The following is an 18,200-nucleotide window of genomic DNA, read 5'->3' as shown; positions in this document are numbered from 1 at the left end:
ATGAGATCCATCTGCATCTCCATCCATTTGCGTTTCCTTCCATCTGATGATGTTGATATCCTTCTGCCTGGTGTTGATTGCTGAAGTGTAATCCTGGCTCCAGGGGATCAGCTTATTTCCCCAATGCATCATCAACCCCCTCCATCACCCACTCAGCCCAGCCCAGCTTACTTACCCGTACATCAGCGTTGCTTTCTTTCTATTGTGCTTGAGATCCCCAGCCAGAATCACAGAACAGGGTTACGTTTAGAAACACGATAAGGAACTTTGAAAAAAAAGTCAAAATTATTTTCTTATAGTATTTCTAAATTTGAAATAAAGTTGGATTGAGTTTGGTGTTTTGGTCAAGCACGCCTTTAAAACAAACAGGGGCCCTTAGACAAATACATATTGGTGTACAGTACAGTACACCAGCCCTACCTGTTTTGTAACTAGATTTTTGCTGATGCAAAGCTGCAAATGATTGTTTTTGTTACGCAACTTTATGGGTCTAATTTTCCTATCGTTATTGACCTACATATAAAATGAATACAGCTAGGGAAGTACTTTATAATAATAGATCTGACACACAAAATAGAACAAATGCTTTCAAAGGCTTTTCAAAGAAGTTCTCTTAGAAATAAAGAGATCTTACAAAAGCTACATGTAAAGAAGCACTGAAGGTAATGAAAGATACTGTAGGAGATTGGACTTGTAAAGCTATAGATCTGCACCTTTAATTCCAGACAAGAGAAAGTCTAAATGAAATAAGATTAGATACTTGAACTCGAAATACCAGTCTTCAATACAACTGTTGAACTCAAAATACCAGTCTTCAGTCTTCAATACAACTGTTACACAATTGTACACAAAAACCTGTTTTTATAGATTTTGTAAAACAGTATAAAATAAATACCATCAAGTACGATAATATATGCTGTAAATTCACTGCAAGAATTACTTCTTTCCAGTTCTGTGTAATGAGAGGGTGTAATCTGTTTGGTGTTTTTTTTTTGGCTCCTTTTCCAGATATGTATTAAACAGTTGTTAAATTTGCTCTAAATGTTGATATTTGTACTTTTAAATAATGTCTCCACTTTTTTCTTGCAGTCTCAACCATTTGTGCGCCTTCTAAGTACACATTTCTAAGTTTACATGCAGTATTTATTTTTGCAATGCCTGCATTGTTATGCTAGCACATCCCTATCTGTCCTTGTCTCGCATATCAAGCTGGTGACAACAGAATCTGATAAGAGACACAGACCTATTGCAATGAGGTCATGCATCCCACCCTTGTCTCATCTGCTTTGAAGCCCAGACCACCCAACAATAGGAAACACCTGCTCAACATGCTGTAAATCTCTTTGTTGACTGGGGCCAATCGCAAACCGTGGACTGCAAGGGGATACACCCACTAAGGTTATATCAGGGCTTTTGTCAGGACACCTGTACCAGCTCTCTCGGACAGATCCTGCGAAGCAAGAAGAAAAAGTCTCTTCGGCACAATGGCACGCTATTCAAGTTTCAGTACCAGGTCCTCTGATGGTCTCACCAGCAGGTCTGCAACTCTGATGAGTTCATCCCGGCTCTACTCTAGCACAGCCCCCCACAGGGCTCTGAGCACCTATGGGGGTGCAGGGGGGCAAGGCACCCGCATTTCCAGCGCCAGCTACTCCATGCCCCTTTCCAGCGCAGGTGGAGGAGACAGCTTTTCCTTAAGCATTGCCAGCTCTGTGGCCTCCAATGGCAAACACACCATGCAGAACCTCAATGACCGCCTGGCCGCCTACCTGGAGAAGGTGCGCACCCTGGAGGCCTCCAACGCCACCCTGGAGAGGCAGATCCGTGAGTGGTACGAGAAGAAGGGTCCGGTTCTCCAGGACTACAGTGCCTATGAGAAAACCATCACTGGACTGCGCGCACAGGTAAAAGGACACGGACCTTTGTGTTAAAGCAGGCTTTCGAAGAATTTGTGGGTGTTTTAGCTCTTTCAAAAAATAGCGGTCGATTAAAGTGACGTAAATGCTGTGAGAAGAGTTGGAGCCTTCTCTTAGGCTTTCAGGAGCTGCCAAATGCTTTACAAACCTTTTAAGAAAAATACATAGACTCAAATATATGACGTAGGGCCATATAGGCGAGTGGTTTCTCCCCAATCTTTAACTCCTATTTTTTGAGAACGTGTTACATTACAAAATGAAAGCTATTGAAAGTGCTTAAGAGGACTTGTAATATATAACTTAGTTGTTTAGTTCTAGGTAAGATGTCATTATTTGAAACTGTTTGAAAATACAGTACGGCCATATATATATATATATATATATATATATATATATATATATATATATATATATATATATATATATATATAATATATATATATATATAGTATTACAATTTTGTAAAATGTGTTGAAAAATGGAACCCTTTTTACATTTTTGTTTTCATAACCTCCTACTGCTGGAAGTTGCCAGAGTATTACTGTTCTCCTTCTAGAATGGCAAAGTGGCCACAACTGCAAGGGACATTGTGTACTTGCCGTTAAAGCTGTCTTGAGGGTCGATAAACAAAGCAGAATGTGAACAAGGTCTGCTAAACAGTGAAATCTATGGAAAATCTATGGAATGTAACAAACACTCTAAGTACGGTTTAATGGAACACTGAAAACAATTGAAAGATACTGTAGCTTTAATTCTTGTCTCTGCTTAGATTGTGCTTATATATTCAAAGCTCTCTTTCCGCATGCCACGTGAAACACGTTTGCTAACTCTGGATGTTATTACTGGCATCCTTACACTACATGTCTGTGTTTAAAAGGAATATAAAAACAATAAGCAGTGAATTCATTTGTTTTTAAATAGCTGTACAGCAGTGTGCACATTTAGTAGATCATCCCATTGCTTCTGTTGTTTTAAATGCAATTGATTTATAATAGTAAAAGGAACACAGAGCCACAAAGGATAAAATGCAGGAGACTTTTCAAAAGTTGTTTGAAATACTTAATTAAAGCACAACGCATTCTTACATGTTCACACAGGCGTGCCTATTGTTTCTATAGCGCTGATTACTGACTAATTGAAATTCTCACACCCAGAGGTTATCATGCAGGTAGGCATATAAAGGATGTAAATGAGAGGTGTTCTAATAAATAGTGCGCACCACTATATGAATCATAACGGTGGTCTTAAAAAAATAAATACTACATATGAAATGTTATGTAGAAAACACAAAAAACAAATAATATACAAACCATTGCCTAATGAAAACTTTTTCAAGCTGTCATAGAAATACATGCTGGAGTTTCAGTTCATATCCCAAAACCTGTTATAAAAGTCAATGACAATAGATACTGAAGTCTGATAATGCCGCCCTACAAAACGTTTTCCAGTAACCTTGCATGACAATAGAGGCACAGAACTGGCTTCAATAATACACATATCTTATTACACACAACAGTGAAACCTAATAGCACACCTGCAGGATATAGGGTGTGGCTGTCTTAGTATAGAGAGACAGGCAGATCTGCTATAGCACTGGGAAGCATCAGCAAACAATTAAAGCAGTGACAGGCTTTAAAAAACACTGTATCACTGATCAACTACTCTCATTGTTCTAAACATCCTTTGATTCTTTGCTTTTAGGTTTCATTGGTGATATGCAGTTTCAAGTACCATGCTACACAATCCTGGGGCTAGTTTCACTAGCTAGCAAGCCATCTTATTTTGTACAGTTTTAAGTTGAGTGGAAATCCACACCACAAGTCGATGCGATTAAAAGATATAGTTTTTATTTAATTTTTTATGGAAGTAAATTGGATATATAATGACAGTATAAATGACCTGTCCTTTTTTTTTTCTTTGGAAATGTACAACAAAAATGTTTATTTGTCTGACAGATCAGCGCCACTGCCCATGAAAACGCCAAGATCCTCCTGAGGATTGACAACGCCAAACTGGCCGGCGATGACTTCAGAATGAAGTGAGTTGTGTCTTCATACATTCATCTCCTTAACTATCCCAGTCATACAGCCAGGTATCTATCAATCGTCCATCTCGATTCATGCATCAATATATCCTCCGAAACTTTTCCTTTTTTTGGGGGGGGGGGGGGGGGGGGGGGTCTTGATGATGAGGCGGAAGGCAGTGAGAGACTTAACACTTAAAAGCTACTGAAAATGGTAGCAGTCAGCTCACAGTCCATCTCTTTCTCTCTGCGTTGGGTTTAGGTATGAGGCCGAGCTGGCAATGAGGCAGTCTGTCGAGGCTGACATTGCCGGACTGAGGAAGGTCCTGGACGAGCTGACTCTGACCAGATCCTCCCTGGAGATGGAGATCGAGGGTCTGAAGGAGGAGCTGATCTACCTCAAGAAGAATCACGAGGAGGTGGGTACAAGCCACACACTACAAGACGAGCTGTTGCAATCCCTTTGAGAAAAGTTCCTTGGGTCTCACAGGACAAATAAAAGCATAAGAAGGTTTAATAAAGCACATGAAGGCAATGTCATCTTTAAAAGCTGTGGCACTACACAAGAGAAGACACTGCAGAAAGAGCGACCAGTTTGCACAGGAGAAGCTTTAAATTGAGACAACGATTGCCCATCCTTGTGTCAACGAAGGTTAATCAAATATTGTGAGCACGCTTGAGAAGAGAACTGCAAGGCGTGATTTCCTCCTTAAGGCAGTTGATAAACTGGGGCACATTTGACCTTGCGGTTGGATGTTCTGTGTCTGGAACAACATTGTAACTCACGCCAAGACATTGATAGCGTTTACATATTGTTAGGAAAACAGAGTGGAATCAGAGCTCACAAAGTTCAGCTTCACACACACACACACACACACACACACACACACACACACACACACACACACACACACACACACACAGAGATAAAGCTAAAATACAATGGAAACTTAGCAACATAGCATTGGTGTTGTATGCACTTATTTGCAGCCATCACATTAGTTTCCTTACACCTATTACAGTACACTTCTGGGAAGTTTGGAAATTGTATTGTATGTGAGCATATCTCGGTGTCAGTTTGCAAACTATTCCCTTCATCGTTTGTGTTTTTCTTGTTCTGACTCCGTAGGACCTCCGTGCTCTGCGCTCTCAGATGGGTGGGAATGTCAATGTGGAGGTGGACTCTGCCCCTGGGGTCGATCTGGCCCAGGTCATGGCTGAGATCCGATCCCAGTATGAGGGCATCGCCGACAAGAACCGCCAGGAGATGGAAGCCTGGTACAAGGGCAAGGTGAAAAAAAAAATGGAACAGAGTGGCAGACCGCTTCTTTAATAGGAGCATGCCCAGTAAACCTGTTGTAATTGTTTTGTCAGTTTAATTAGTGTATTTAGTAGTGTGCACATTTATTAGGACACCCCATTGCTTCTGCAGTTTAGATTTGTTATGCATATGAAATCAAACCACTTTAACTGAAAAGCGATTGTCGAATTTAATGAGACTTTGTTTAAGATGCCTCACTAAGGCACAAAGTGGTCTGACATGTTCACACAGGAGTGCCTATTGTTTCTATATCACTGCTTACTGACCGAAAAATTGCAATTCTCACACCCAGAGGTTTTCAAGCAGGTAGATACGTAAAGGATATAAATGAGAACTCTTGAGGTTTTCTCATAAATCTGCACATTACTGTGCCCAAGTATCAGGGACTGTTAATAATACATGCCAGTATTTCACATGTAATACGTGCCAGTATTTCACATGTAGCTCATATTCATTTCTCTTTCAGTTCAAAGACACATCTTGTTCTTATCAGTGTCTCCTTTTCTTTAGCCAATAATGCTTTTGGAGAAACATTGTAGCTATATATCAGACTCAAAAGGGAGTACAAGGTTCTCAAGCAGAGAAGGTAAAAGATCTAGCTGAGCAGAACCCTTCATGTTTTGAAAAGCTGCATTGTAATGGCATGCATTTCTATGCTTTCACGGTATATGAGATGGTATATAATTACTGGTATTCAATATGAAAAGGGAAATGCAATTATCTGGTGGATTTCACAAGCCTACCATAGCTATCTCCTTGCAGTAGCGATGCATTGCTTGCTCAACCCTGTGCAATTTGGTCTCTCCAGTTTGATGCCCTCAACCACCAAGTGTCCTCCAGCACAGAAGCCCTGCAGTCCAGCAAGAGTGAGGTCTCTGAGCTGAAACGCACTATCCAGAGCCTGCAGATTGAGCTGCAGTCCCACCTTAGCCTGGTAAGAGATCGCACGCATGCCAGCAGTCACTATGAGCATTCCGAGAGAATATGTAAAGACTGGCGCCACCCACTGGTCAACATGTTTAACTGCAGGGGACTCTCTCTCTCTCTCTCTCTCTCTCTCTCTCTCTCTCTCTCTCTCTCTCTCTCTCTCTATCTCTATATATATATATATATATATATATATATATATATATATATATATATATATATGACAGTATAGATACTAATAAATATACTTTATTACCAGGATACAAAATAATTCTATAAACTTTCCTTAATTGAATTGTTAAGCTAAATGTATAACGAAATTGTCTACAGAAAGAAGCGCTGGAAGGCACCCTGGGTGAGACGGAACAGCGCTACGGAGCACAGCTCCAGCAGCTGCAGTCCATCATCTTCAGGCTGGAGAGTGACCTGAGCCAGGGGAGAGAGGACATGAGGAGGCAGAGCGACGACTACAAGGTCCTGCTGGACATCAAGACCCGGCTGGAGCTGGAGATCGCGGAGTACAGGCGCCTGCTGGACGGGGAAGAACGGTATGCACCGGTAGCTCTTATCTTTCTGGCAAACGTACAGCAAAACCGTGCAATCACGTTCATTCGCTAATACAGTAACCGGGGTATACGCTATTGTCTGCGCAAATGCAGTTGCTCTTTTGTTTTCGTGTATAAGCATGTGCTCTATCTATCGAGCCAAGATATAACGGACTGTTGGGATGCTGCATTCCTTCAGGAAAACTTTCCAGCCATCAGATTCTCAGAAAATGCAGAAAACAGCAATAATTCACCAGCTCCAATTGCTGCAACTGCTGCTCTGGTGGCCCGAGCCCTACCCACACAAGCGTCGTGTGTCGCTTTATATTCAATAGAAACCCCTATGGATAACGGCTAGACTTAACAGTGGTGCAGCACGTCACTTGTCAGCTGTTTTCTGTTTTGCGAAATGAAACCACTTGGTAACTAACCACGTGTTTGTTCTCCTTTCTTCCCTACAGCGTCCCCGTTCAAAAAGGTAGGTTGTTCATCTTATTATTTATAGATGTACCTTTATTTATATAATATAGATATTGTACAGCAGTTTCATTTTGTACAGTATTATATGTGATACCGTGTGGCAAGCCGTTTTAACATTTAACCTTCAATTTCGGATATCAAAAATACTATTTTGGATATCAATAATTCAATATTTTCTAGTTGGTGTGTGTGTGTGTGTGTGTGTGTGTGTGTGTGTGTGCATGCATTTATATATATATATATATATATACTATATATATATATATATATATATATATATATATATATATATATATATATATATATATATTAATTTTCTTTTACAGCACCAGCTGTGACCACCAGAAAAGTGAAGACCATCGTGGAAGAGGTGGTTAATGGAAAGGTTGTGTCGTCCCGCGTTGAGGAAGTAGAACAGAAGATCTAGACCAAGGCATTTTATTGCCCCCTGATCCTAAGCTGGGCATCACAATGTGTCACCCAAAAATAAAGCAAAGTCTGATTAATAAAGGAATAATTGACTGAATTCAATGGTGGTGTTTCTTTTTTTTTTTTTTTTTTTTTAATATTGTTGTTTGTAAATACGGGCCATAAAACTGTATACTGAGCATCAAAAGAATCACTTATATCTGGATAAGATTTACTAGATGTAATCGAAAAAATGACAAACTCATTTTTTAGAGTAGGTGCAATGACTTATTAACTGTTGATTAACCTGATTATATTTGTTTAATCTGATTAGATTTATTTGCAACATATTGCAATGACTTGGTAAGAACAGGAGTCTGAAACGGAAGTACTTCAAAAGCAGCAGTCACTATAATTTTACCCTTTGTTATAATATAATCCTTGGGTGTGTTTTAAATTCCAAATAGGTGACCCTTTTAATCTATTTAATGGCTTTGATGAATAATGCTGCAACATTAAACTTATAAAAATTGTCTTATAAAAAGTTGTCATGCAAAGGAAGAACCACCTTGTTCGCGTCCAACCCTCCAGGCGTTTTGCATAGCGAGACATTCCAAAAGATATATACATTTTTCAAATCTCACATCTACTTATGAAGAAATAAACATCACAATAAGAAACGAAGACAAAAAGAAAACATGTTGAATTCAGATCGAGCTAAAAACTACTTTACTTTAACAGTAATTGAAAACTAAACACACAAGATAAAATAACATTTGGCAACAAAGAAGCCGTAAATAAGCCAGCGTTTTGTTAATTTTTGGAAATTGCTGATGACAAACTCAATCTTCACAACCTACAACCCAATCACGCTTTGATCAACAGATGCCTAGGTTGGGCACTGGCAGATTTCACCCCTGGATAATCAATCAATCAATCAACCTTTATTGATCCAGATGAGTCAATTGAGAACAAATTCTCATTTCCAATGAGGACCCGGCAAGAGACTCCCGTCACCACAGCCAACAACATAAAACACAATTAATAAGGAGTAAAAAAAAAAAAAAAAAAAACATAATCAATCATAAAACTTTCTTTGGCTTTCTATTTGCTGCAATGGTCTTCTAAGATCATGCTGTATCTTGTCTTAAAGCAGAAAATATTTCTGAAGACAAATGTGAAATAAGTTCAAGAATAATTAGTGGGGTTCTGAAATATAGCGTTATACATCCCCATGTGTTACTACAATAACAATAATGTACCTACAATTTATCTTGTAATTGTTAACATCCTTACAACTTGTTGCACTTAGAACTTTAAAATCCGTTTCAGAGCCCAATTCAAAATGTCCGCTCTAGTGCACTGGGGGTTTGAGATTTTTCTCTAAATCTCTACGGGAAGAAACAACAAGTGCTCCTGCTTTTCAGTTCCGTACCACATCATGGATCGTTATCGCTGTGTTACCTGTTTGACAATGTGGCCAATAATCCTTACACTAGCAGTGCACTAGAGCAGAGATTTTGACAAGGGCTTTGAAAAGTTATGTGTTAAAAGTTGTCAGGATGTCAACAATGAAAAGAAAAAATTATAGGTGCATTATTTAAACAGTTGTAACAAGAGCTGGAGATGTGTAACGCTATATTTTTACTCTTTAAAGTGTTAAGTTACCGGAATACTTGTCATGTTCTCTATGCCTTAATACACTCAGTAGCTTTAGATGACTGTGGGAAACACAGGCAGTGCCAATAATGGCATTATAGATAATAATGTTTCAGAGAAATTAACGATTAAGACAAAAAATGATCGCTAATACCACCCTAGCTTGCAGTGGTTATTGGGCAGGGCTGGAAGATTAAGGTCTAATGGTATCTTTCTCTCAGCTGGCACGGCACCTACCCCACTTATATTATGAGAACTACAGCTCTGGCCAAAAGTTTTGCATCACCCAATGGAATTAATGAAATTTGCTTCATAAAGTCGAATGAAACCTGCTGAATAGTGTCACGTTAATATAGTGAATTACGTACCGCTTTGTAGTTTTCCATATACTTAAGGGAAAACTGACAAAAATGGAAAAATCGTGACATTTCAAAATGTAACAGGAAATACTGTACTACTTTCGTTGGACCTATCATTTTGTAATTTCTTTGAATACATCATTCTAAATAAAAGATCTCTCATTTTGTTTATATATATATATATATATATATATATATATATATATATATATATATATATATATATATAATTTTTAATATTATTGCGTCTCAGTAAGAGGAATTAAGGTGATGTAACATTTTTGGCCAGCAGAGCGCAAAGCCACACTCCCACTCCACCCACAAAAAGCATCAAAACCCTTGGGGCGCTAGAACCACTCTGTGCAAAACAATTACACAGGGATGGATTCCAATATCTTTGTTGTCTATGACTAATCCACTCAGATCTCTATATAAGAGGAGACTTGGATGAATCCCCTGCAGTGAAGCTTGTGGATCTTCCAGCAGTAATCAAATTATGATGTCCTACTCCAGCTCTAGCTCAGTCGGTTCCGGGGGCCACTTTAAGGCATCCCAAGCAGGGTCTGGACACTATGTCATCAAGCGTCGGGCTCCTAGTGTTTACGGCGGCGCTGGAGGACACGGCACCAGAATCTCGAGCCACTCCATGTCGGGCGGTTTTGGAGGCTATGGTGGAGTCTTTGCCATGGGAGGAGGAGGAGGAGGAGGAGGAGGAGGAGGGAGGAGGAGGAGGAGGAGGAGGGGGCTTTGGTGCCGGTGGAGAACATGGTCTCACCATCAATGAGAAGTCCACCATGCAGAACCTCAATGACCGTCTGGCCTCCTACCTGGAGAAGGTGCGCTCCCTGGAGGCAGCTAATTCCAAGCTGGAGTTCCAGATCCGAGAATTTCTGAACAATAAGACACCGCAGATTGGCCGGGATTATAGTGCCTATGAGAAGATCATCCATGACCTCCAGCAACAGGTAATAATGACTTTGTTAAGGCCAGGACCACTCTGGTGCCTTGTTTGGGAGCACATTGCATAGTTATGAGAGTGACGTAATAGCGGTATATTTAGACATTTTTTGACAGACGTGTCCTCCCATTTGGAAACAACATAAGAAGTGACAAATAGATTTGAGCTTAAGCTGTTTAATAAATTCACTGTGACATACAAACACTCTTCCATCAACCTTTGAGTCATTTGCATTTACTGCTCCTGCAGAAAACTGCAACCGAATCCTATGCTAAAATCAATAAAAATAAGCTATGAGTTTGTGTGTGATGGTGCATGTTTTTTTTTTCCCCGTGGGGTGATTGCTAAAATAAACAAACATGTTTTAGTCACATTTTTATACATGGAAAATGATGTTTTACCTCCAGGAGGTGTGGTGTTCATTGGTTGCTAGGCAGCTGACTGATGCTGACATAAATCATTCTGACAGTCTAGACTTGTCATTTCCACATTAATGGTTTAGCCAGTAATTTGTAAATGTTCCTTTATTTTTCATATAGTGATCATTTAGGTTACATATATCTAGATTTAGGGATGGGCTCCTGGTTCAAGGGTATGTTTACATAACGACGATCAATAGAAACCCCTACTCATGATGAATAATGATTTTTTTTTGTCATATTCTTTTTCCAGATCAATGCTGCTCGTTTTACAAATTCCGGGATTCTTCTGAAAATTGATAATGCAAAACTGGCTGTCGACGACTTCCGCATAAAGTGAGTTTCTCTATTGACAGCATTTCATCTTACAGTGGCACCAAAAATTATTCACACATACTGTGTTTTTTTTTTTTTTTTATGGTACAGTAAATTTGACTATCTACAGTTTCCTATATTTTCGTTTTGCCAATTTCAAAAATAGTTATCTACTCAGAAAATTGGAAATGTTGACACCTGGCTTTACACTTTAATTCAGAATCTATTGTGAATATATTATAAACAATAAATACATTTTCCTTAGATTCATTATAAATAAGGCTGAAGTTTTTTAGTTTAGTTTTAGTTTTAGTTTACTTCTGGCAAATGATTAAGCTCGCTGCAGAAAGCCAAACTATTTCTTAAAAATTTCTTCACGAATGCTCTGTCAAATCCAACAAGAGGACATTTCATGAACCTGCTGTTTATATTATATCTTTTATATTTTATTTACACCATCAGTGTAAATCGAATGTCTTTAAAAGGTGGACATTAAAAAATGAGAAAAAAAACAGCCCTACTTATGGTCTCTGATTTCTGAAGTTGTATGATCATGCATGAATCAAAACCAAGGAATTCTTCTCTTGAAGGAGACACTGTTGTGTTCTGCAACCTGGTTTATATTCCTGTGCAGGTATGAGAGTGAGCTGGCAATGAGGCAGTCTGTTGAGGCGGACATCGCCAGGCTGAGGAGTGTCCTGGATCAGCTGACTCTGGCCAGATCCACCCTGGAGTCAGATCTGGAGCGTCTGAAGGAGGAGCTGATCTACCTCAAGAAGAACCACCAGGAGGTATGAGAACCACAAGCACAGGAGAATCTGCTGGTTCAGTTAGGAAACTCATGCCACCCATTATTTATTAATGCATAGACCAGACTACATTATACATATTTTTTGAGGTACCCCCTGCCCATGAATGAGTTTGCATTAAATATATGTATTGCTTTACAAAAGAGAAGTCTTTTCTGGTATAAACCCCCAGAGCAATCTGTCTGGATCCCAGTTTAACAGCAACTTTGGGACCGCAACGTCAAATCCAAATGACTGACTTGTAATGAAACATCTCTTGCTATCTGCTTTGACTTGACGGCTATCTTGTGTAGGATATGGCAGCTCTTCGGGCTCAGATGCACAGCGCATCGGTCAACGTGGAGGTGGACGCTGCCCCACACCAGGACCTGTCCAGAGTCCTGGAAGAAACAAGAGCGCAGTACGAGGGCATCGCTGAAAAGAACCGCCGGGATATTGAAGCCTGGTACAAGAGCAAGGTGAGGAGCCACAGAATAGACAGCCTTCATTCCAGGAGAGAGGACCTGCGAGGATAGCGTGTTATATAAAGATGTATTGTTTTGTATGCATAGTAAAAAATAAATGACATAGATTTGGTATAGATGTATGTCTAAATATCTTCATCAATACTGTTTGTCAATGAATTTAAGTAAATTTTGTTTTACTAAATAATCATCCATAACTTCACAAAATATAAGAATCTAGGTCAATTAAACCAAACATTTGATGACTTGTTGGAGTTTCAAGTTGCATTAGCACACACTCTCCCACTATGTTTTACAGTGCTGAATGCTGTGTTGTATGCAAGTGGTTTACAATACAGTTCTTACTCAGTTCAGTACCTACTCTTGCTGACTTCATGCATTTCTTTCCCTGTGTTGTCTTGCAGTTTGACACTCTGAACCAGCAGGTCACCATGAGCACCGCCGAGCTCGAGGCCAACAAGAATAAGATCATCGACCTGAGACGAGTGCTGCAGGGCCTGGAGATTGAACTGCAGTCTCAGCTCGGCATGGTGAGAGAGGAATACACTCTATAACAGCTGCATCTCCCTGTTGCGAGGAGGGGTGTGCTGAAGTATTTTAATTAGCTGATTGGAACCGAATTTAGGAAGCACTTTTTTACAGAGTTACAAATGCATTGAAAAGCCTACCAGGTGAAGTAATAGTATCTAAAACATTGGAACATTAAAAGATTAGATTCTGTGCTTTTAAATGAGTTTCCTCCAGTAGGGGAGAATGGTGTGCTAACAAGGGACGCACCTTGATGGGCCGAATGGCCTTTTCTCGTTCCCAAACTTTTTCTTTCTCTCCCATCTTTCAGAATGGTGCCCTGGAGGCCTCACTGCGGGAGACGGAGGCCAACTACTCCAATCAGCTCCACAGACTGCAGGGGAAGGTGAGCAGCCTGGAGGCTGAGCTCATGCAGCTGCGCTTGGACACAGAGCGCCAGTCCCAGGAATACCGGATCCTGCTGGACATCAAGACCCGTCTGGAGATGGAGATTGCAGAGTACAGGCGCCTGCTGGATGGGGAGGGGGGCAGGTGAGGACAGCATGGGCTTGTCTACTTTCTTTGAATTCAAATCTCCGAGAAAAACAATCAATGCATGTAACCTGTACAGTTTCATGATTATGGAAAGAGATTGGTCAGTAGCTATTAGACTCTGAGTCTTCACGACAGTTAACATAGCGCCTATCTGATTGTCAAAAGGGATTTACAGTATATGGTTGGTTATAATGTGAAAAAGGAATTAACAGCAATCTTATTGGGGAGTGAATGACTAGTTCCCACTCCAGATTAATTTTGGAAAACAGAACCTTTCACAGCACAGTAAAATGCAATTCACATTTCTATAGCGCCTTTGAATGACAAAGCGCTTCACACACACACACACACACACACACACACACACACACACACACACACACACAGTGGTGCAGCATGTGACTTGTCAGCTGTTTTCTGTGTTGTGAAATGAAACCACTTGGTAACTAACCACATGTTTGTTCTCCTTTCTTCCCTACAGGGCCGTCATTCAAAAAGGTAGGTTGTTCATCTTATTATTTATATATATACCTTTACTTTATACAATAAAGATATTGCATAGCAGTTTCATTCTGTACAGTATTATATATGATACCATGTGGTATAAATATATATTTATTTACTGATTTATTTTACAGCGCCTGTTCAGACCAGCAACACCACCAGAAAAGTGAAGACCATCGTGGAAGAGGTGGTTAATGGGAAGGTTGTGTCGTCCCGCGTTGAGGAAGTAGAACAGAAGATCTAAACCAAGGCATTTTATTTGCCCCTGCAGATCCTCAGCTGGGCATCACAGTGTGTCACCCAAAAACAATAAAGGAATAATTGGCTCTGACTAAAAACTATGGTGTTTCTTTTTATTGCTCTTTATAAATAAGGAGCTGTGAGAATGTATTTGCTTTTTGTCTCCACCTGCTGGTGATGCAAACAACTGCATGATGTGCAAAAAAAGCAGGTGTGATTTGCACTTTTGTTTCAATAACTGGTCTCATTCATTGATACAGACATGCACAAGTTCATGTTTTTTTTTTTTTTTTATCTAGTCCCAACCCCTTTATAGGAACTGTCACCTGTTCTACAACATGACTGGTTTAGTGAGGCTCTGTCCACATGGTCAACACATGGGTAACCCAACTCATATATTAATACACTGCTGGAATACTGCCAGTGTCAATGTGCAGTTTCTGAAAATATGGAATAAAAAAATAGTCAAGGATTCTACTATTAGGGGTGTGCAGCCGTAACTTAAGTCCCCTCTGAAACCTTTGCACAGAGATGTTCTACTTACTAACTCACAGCTGGCCCAGTTTCAAAGGGAAATGCAGTTAGACAGCCTCAGTGGTCATTTATAAACCATCTCACGACACACATAAAGAAAATCAGCTTTGTGGCTGAAATTGAGCATTTGTGCTGGAATATTAAGTAAGCATGACGTATTATCCCACTCGATCACGATCGCTTAATTGCGTTTTTATACATTTTAAAACAATTTGTGTAAACACTGTCGAGATGTTGCCCAGCCATGACTTTGAAAAAAAACTGTGCATTATACAGTAGCATTATAGATAGGAAGGTTAATGTGGTGCAAATATACACGCTGTGAGTGATTGAGAATATAAAGATCTGAGTACAAACTGAGACAGAGGATCACACACACACACACACACACACACACACACACACACACACACACACACACACACACACACACACACACACACCACAGAAGGGTCGTCAAACAGGTTAGATTGAGTCCAATGGAGATGTTACTTAAGTAATAACTAAGGTATTTTCCAAAGACGACAATGTACCTGTAACGTTGTCTTCTTGCACAGAGAGATGGTCAGTCAAGACTATAAGGTGGTTTCTAATAATACTAATAATAATAATAATAGTGCTCCGTCTGTAATAAAGTAAAGCAGATACACACGATAACAGATTCTACCAACAGAAGCCGTAAATGCTTTCTAGTCACCGAGAATTACTGTCTATTGAGCTGCCGTGTTTCTCTTTGTACAGTGACTGAGGCTGGTGCCAGGGGCGGGAATTGAGAGTTGGAAAGGAATTAACAGTTGCATTTAGACTTCATTTTTAGCGGTTAACAAAATTAGAGTAAGCATGTGCTTTCACGCGATTTGATTGGTTCTTGTAATGCTGAAATATGCATGTTTCCCAATTAGCGTAAGAACCAATCAAATCGCGTGAAAGCACAAAGCAGGTGGAGCTTATTTGCATAGAAACGCCAGATTTAGCTGACCAGTTAAATATTTAGCTACATGTTAAATCTTTTTTTAGATATTTAAGATTTAGTTAAATATTTACGTTCACAAAATCCAGATTTGTTTGCGAACAAAATCTTGATTCTCAAAATAAGTATTTAATAATAAAATATATATTTATTTTTTAAAAACAAAGATTTAGCTTTCAAATGTTGAAAAGTTGCTAAATATTATAAGATTTATAAATGATGTCTGAATGTACACATTAAAAAAATACATTTTCACAACATTTATCAATCTGGGGAAAAATGCAGGATTTAAGTTAAATCTGGAAAAAAAAAGACATGTTAAAATATTAACACTTTTTAGTTTTACACATGGCAGGCACTCCATAAATAAGTGTAGGAAGATATTAAAAAAAAAAACTCAATGGTATTTGTCACTTTACCTCCAATTGACTCTACAGCAATGGCTTTTGCATCACCCTATAGAATTAACTAGTTTTGCTTCATAAAGTCAATAATGTGTACTTTAATTGCACACACATCATAGTTTTCCATAAATAGGGGCATAGCTAGGAATACGTTTTTACAGAGCCAAAAAAAATATTTTTGCTAAAAAAAAAAATAAAAAAAACCCTGCCTATATGTTATGTGGGTGAAAGTTATCATCTTCTAAAGCCTGGAGACTATTAATGCAAACTGCAAAGCAATGTAAGTGGCTAACTCTTCAGCCAGTGACCCACCTTGGATGATATTTGGAATTTCATGACCCATAGTTTTTTAAAACAAATTGTCTCCCAGCAAAACCACACCAACCTAAAATGACTCTCTTCACACTGTCAGAAATATGTGTTATTAAAAGGGAAAGAAGAATATAACTTATCAATATGAATAAGTAGATGGGTTCATACTTTAATTGAGAAGTGTGTTTGGTTCACTGCTACTGAAGTTAGCTGAGACTGGTGACACTGATGCTACAGCTGGAACTGGTCAGACTCGTGCTGACACCGCTGGGACTGGTCAGATTGGTGCTGACACTGCTGGACTGGTCAGACTGGTTCTGACTCTGCTGTGACTGGTCAGACTGGTGCTGACACTGCTGGGAGTGGTCAGACTGGTGCTGACACTGCTGGACTTGTTTTCAGCTCTTAAACATTTGCATATTTCAAGTTACTTGGGCACATTATTAAATAAATATTTCAATATATATTTGTATTTTTTTTTCTTTCAAAAATGTACCTTGCCTATGCCCCTATATTTGTAAATGTAAATGTAATATAATGGCATCTAACGTGGAATGCTGTATTATTACTATACCGTGGTAGACTTTTGCTTTATCATTCTGTAGTTTCTTTGATTACATTACAGAACCCTACCCTGTTCATCAAGTCTTCGCTTTAGAGTTTAAAGATTGTTTTTTTTTTTTTTCATTGCTAGCTTTTTTAAAAGAACAAAATGATCTGTATTGCGCAGGAGTAGTTGTTTTCTCCTTCACCCTAACGATGGATTTACATTTTAGTGAAGAAATGTTGATTTTAAGTGTATCAAGTGACATAATTACAGCTTGGATTCTATTTTGTTTTCAAAGGAAAATCGTTAAATGGGTTTAAGTAATACAGGTTGTATGCCCAATAAAAGCCATGCGACAATCAATGACCACAGTGATATTATCAGGAGAGGGGCTTGTCTCCATTCACTCGTATTATATTGTGGCCTGGGCATTTCAATGCGCTGACAGGAAGTGTAGGAAGATATTTAAAAAGAACGAGCCATACTGGTGTTCATCCCACATTAATTACAATGTGTATATATTAATTACAGTGTAGCAGATCATTTTATTTGCAACATACTGTTCTTCAAAATAAGCAATCTCTTTTAATTGCACCCTTTGCTACGATATAATTAATGGGTGTTTTAAATATCAAACATTTGCTGAATAAAACTGCAAAGTTATACTTATAACAATTTTCTTATAAAGATGTGTCACACAATGCAAATTGTCTAGCCACATTTCCAATGAGGACCTGGCAAGAGACTCCTTCCACCACAGCCAACAACATAAAACACAATAAATAAGAAGTAAAAAAAAAACACATAATCCCTTCTTTGGCTTTCTATTTGCTGCAATGGTCTTTTAAGGTTAATGTTCACTATGCCTTACTACACTCAGTAACTTTAGATGACTGTGAGAAACACATGCAGTGCCTACAATGCCATTAAAGATAATAATGTTTCAGTGAAATTAATGATTAGGATTAAGACATTATGGTTAATACCACCCTTGTGTGCAGGTGTGTTATTGGGCAGGGCTGGA

General features: G+C 39.0%; 1 protein-coding gene and 1 pseudogene across 1 annotated transcript; both read left to right on the top strand.

Moving 5' to 3' along the window:
• Positions 1-1,354: 1,354 nt before the first annotated feature.
• On the top strand, positions 1,355-7,738 carry LOC121301868 (keratin, type I cytoskeletal 19-like). The gene is made up of 8 exons (XM_041231540.1): positions 1,355-1,904; positions 3,872-3,954; positions 4,202-4,358; positions 5,069-5,230; positions 6,069-6,194; positions 6,518-6,735; positions 7,194-7,210; positions 7,539-7,738. Exons 1-8 carry the CDS (start codon positions 1,485-1,487, stop codon positions 7,637-7,639), a joined length of 1,284 nt encoding a protein of 427 aa, XP_041087474.1. The 5' UTR covers positions 1,355-1,484; the 3' UTR covers positions 7,640-7,738.
• Positions 7,739-10,083: 2,345 nt separating this feature from the next.
• LOC121301865 lies at positions 10,084-14,507 on the top strand (annotated as a pseudogene).
• Positions 14,508-18,200: the final 3,693 nt, after the last annotated feature.

The sequence above is a fragment of the Polyodon spathula genome, chromosome 28 (assembly GCF_017654505.1).
Source record: "Polyodon spathula isolate WHYD16114869_AA chromosome 28, ASM1765450v1, whole genome shotgun sequence".
Lineage (NCBI taxonomy): Eukaryota > Metazoa > Chordata > Actinopteri > Acipenseriformes > Polyodontidae > Polyodon > Polyodon spathula.
The sequence above is the reverse complement of the archived record's forward strand: the minus strand, read 5'-3'. Positions and strand labels throughout refer to the sequence as shown.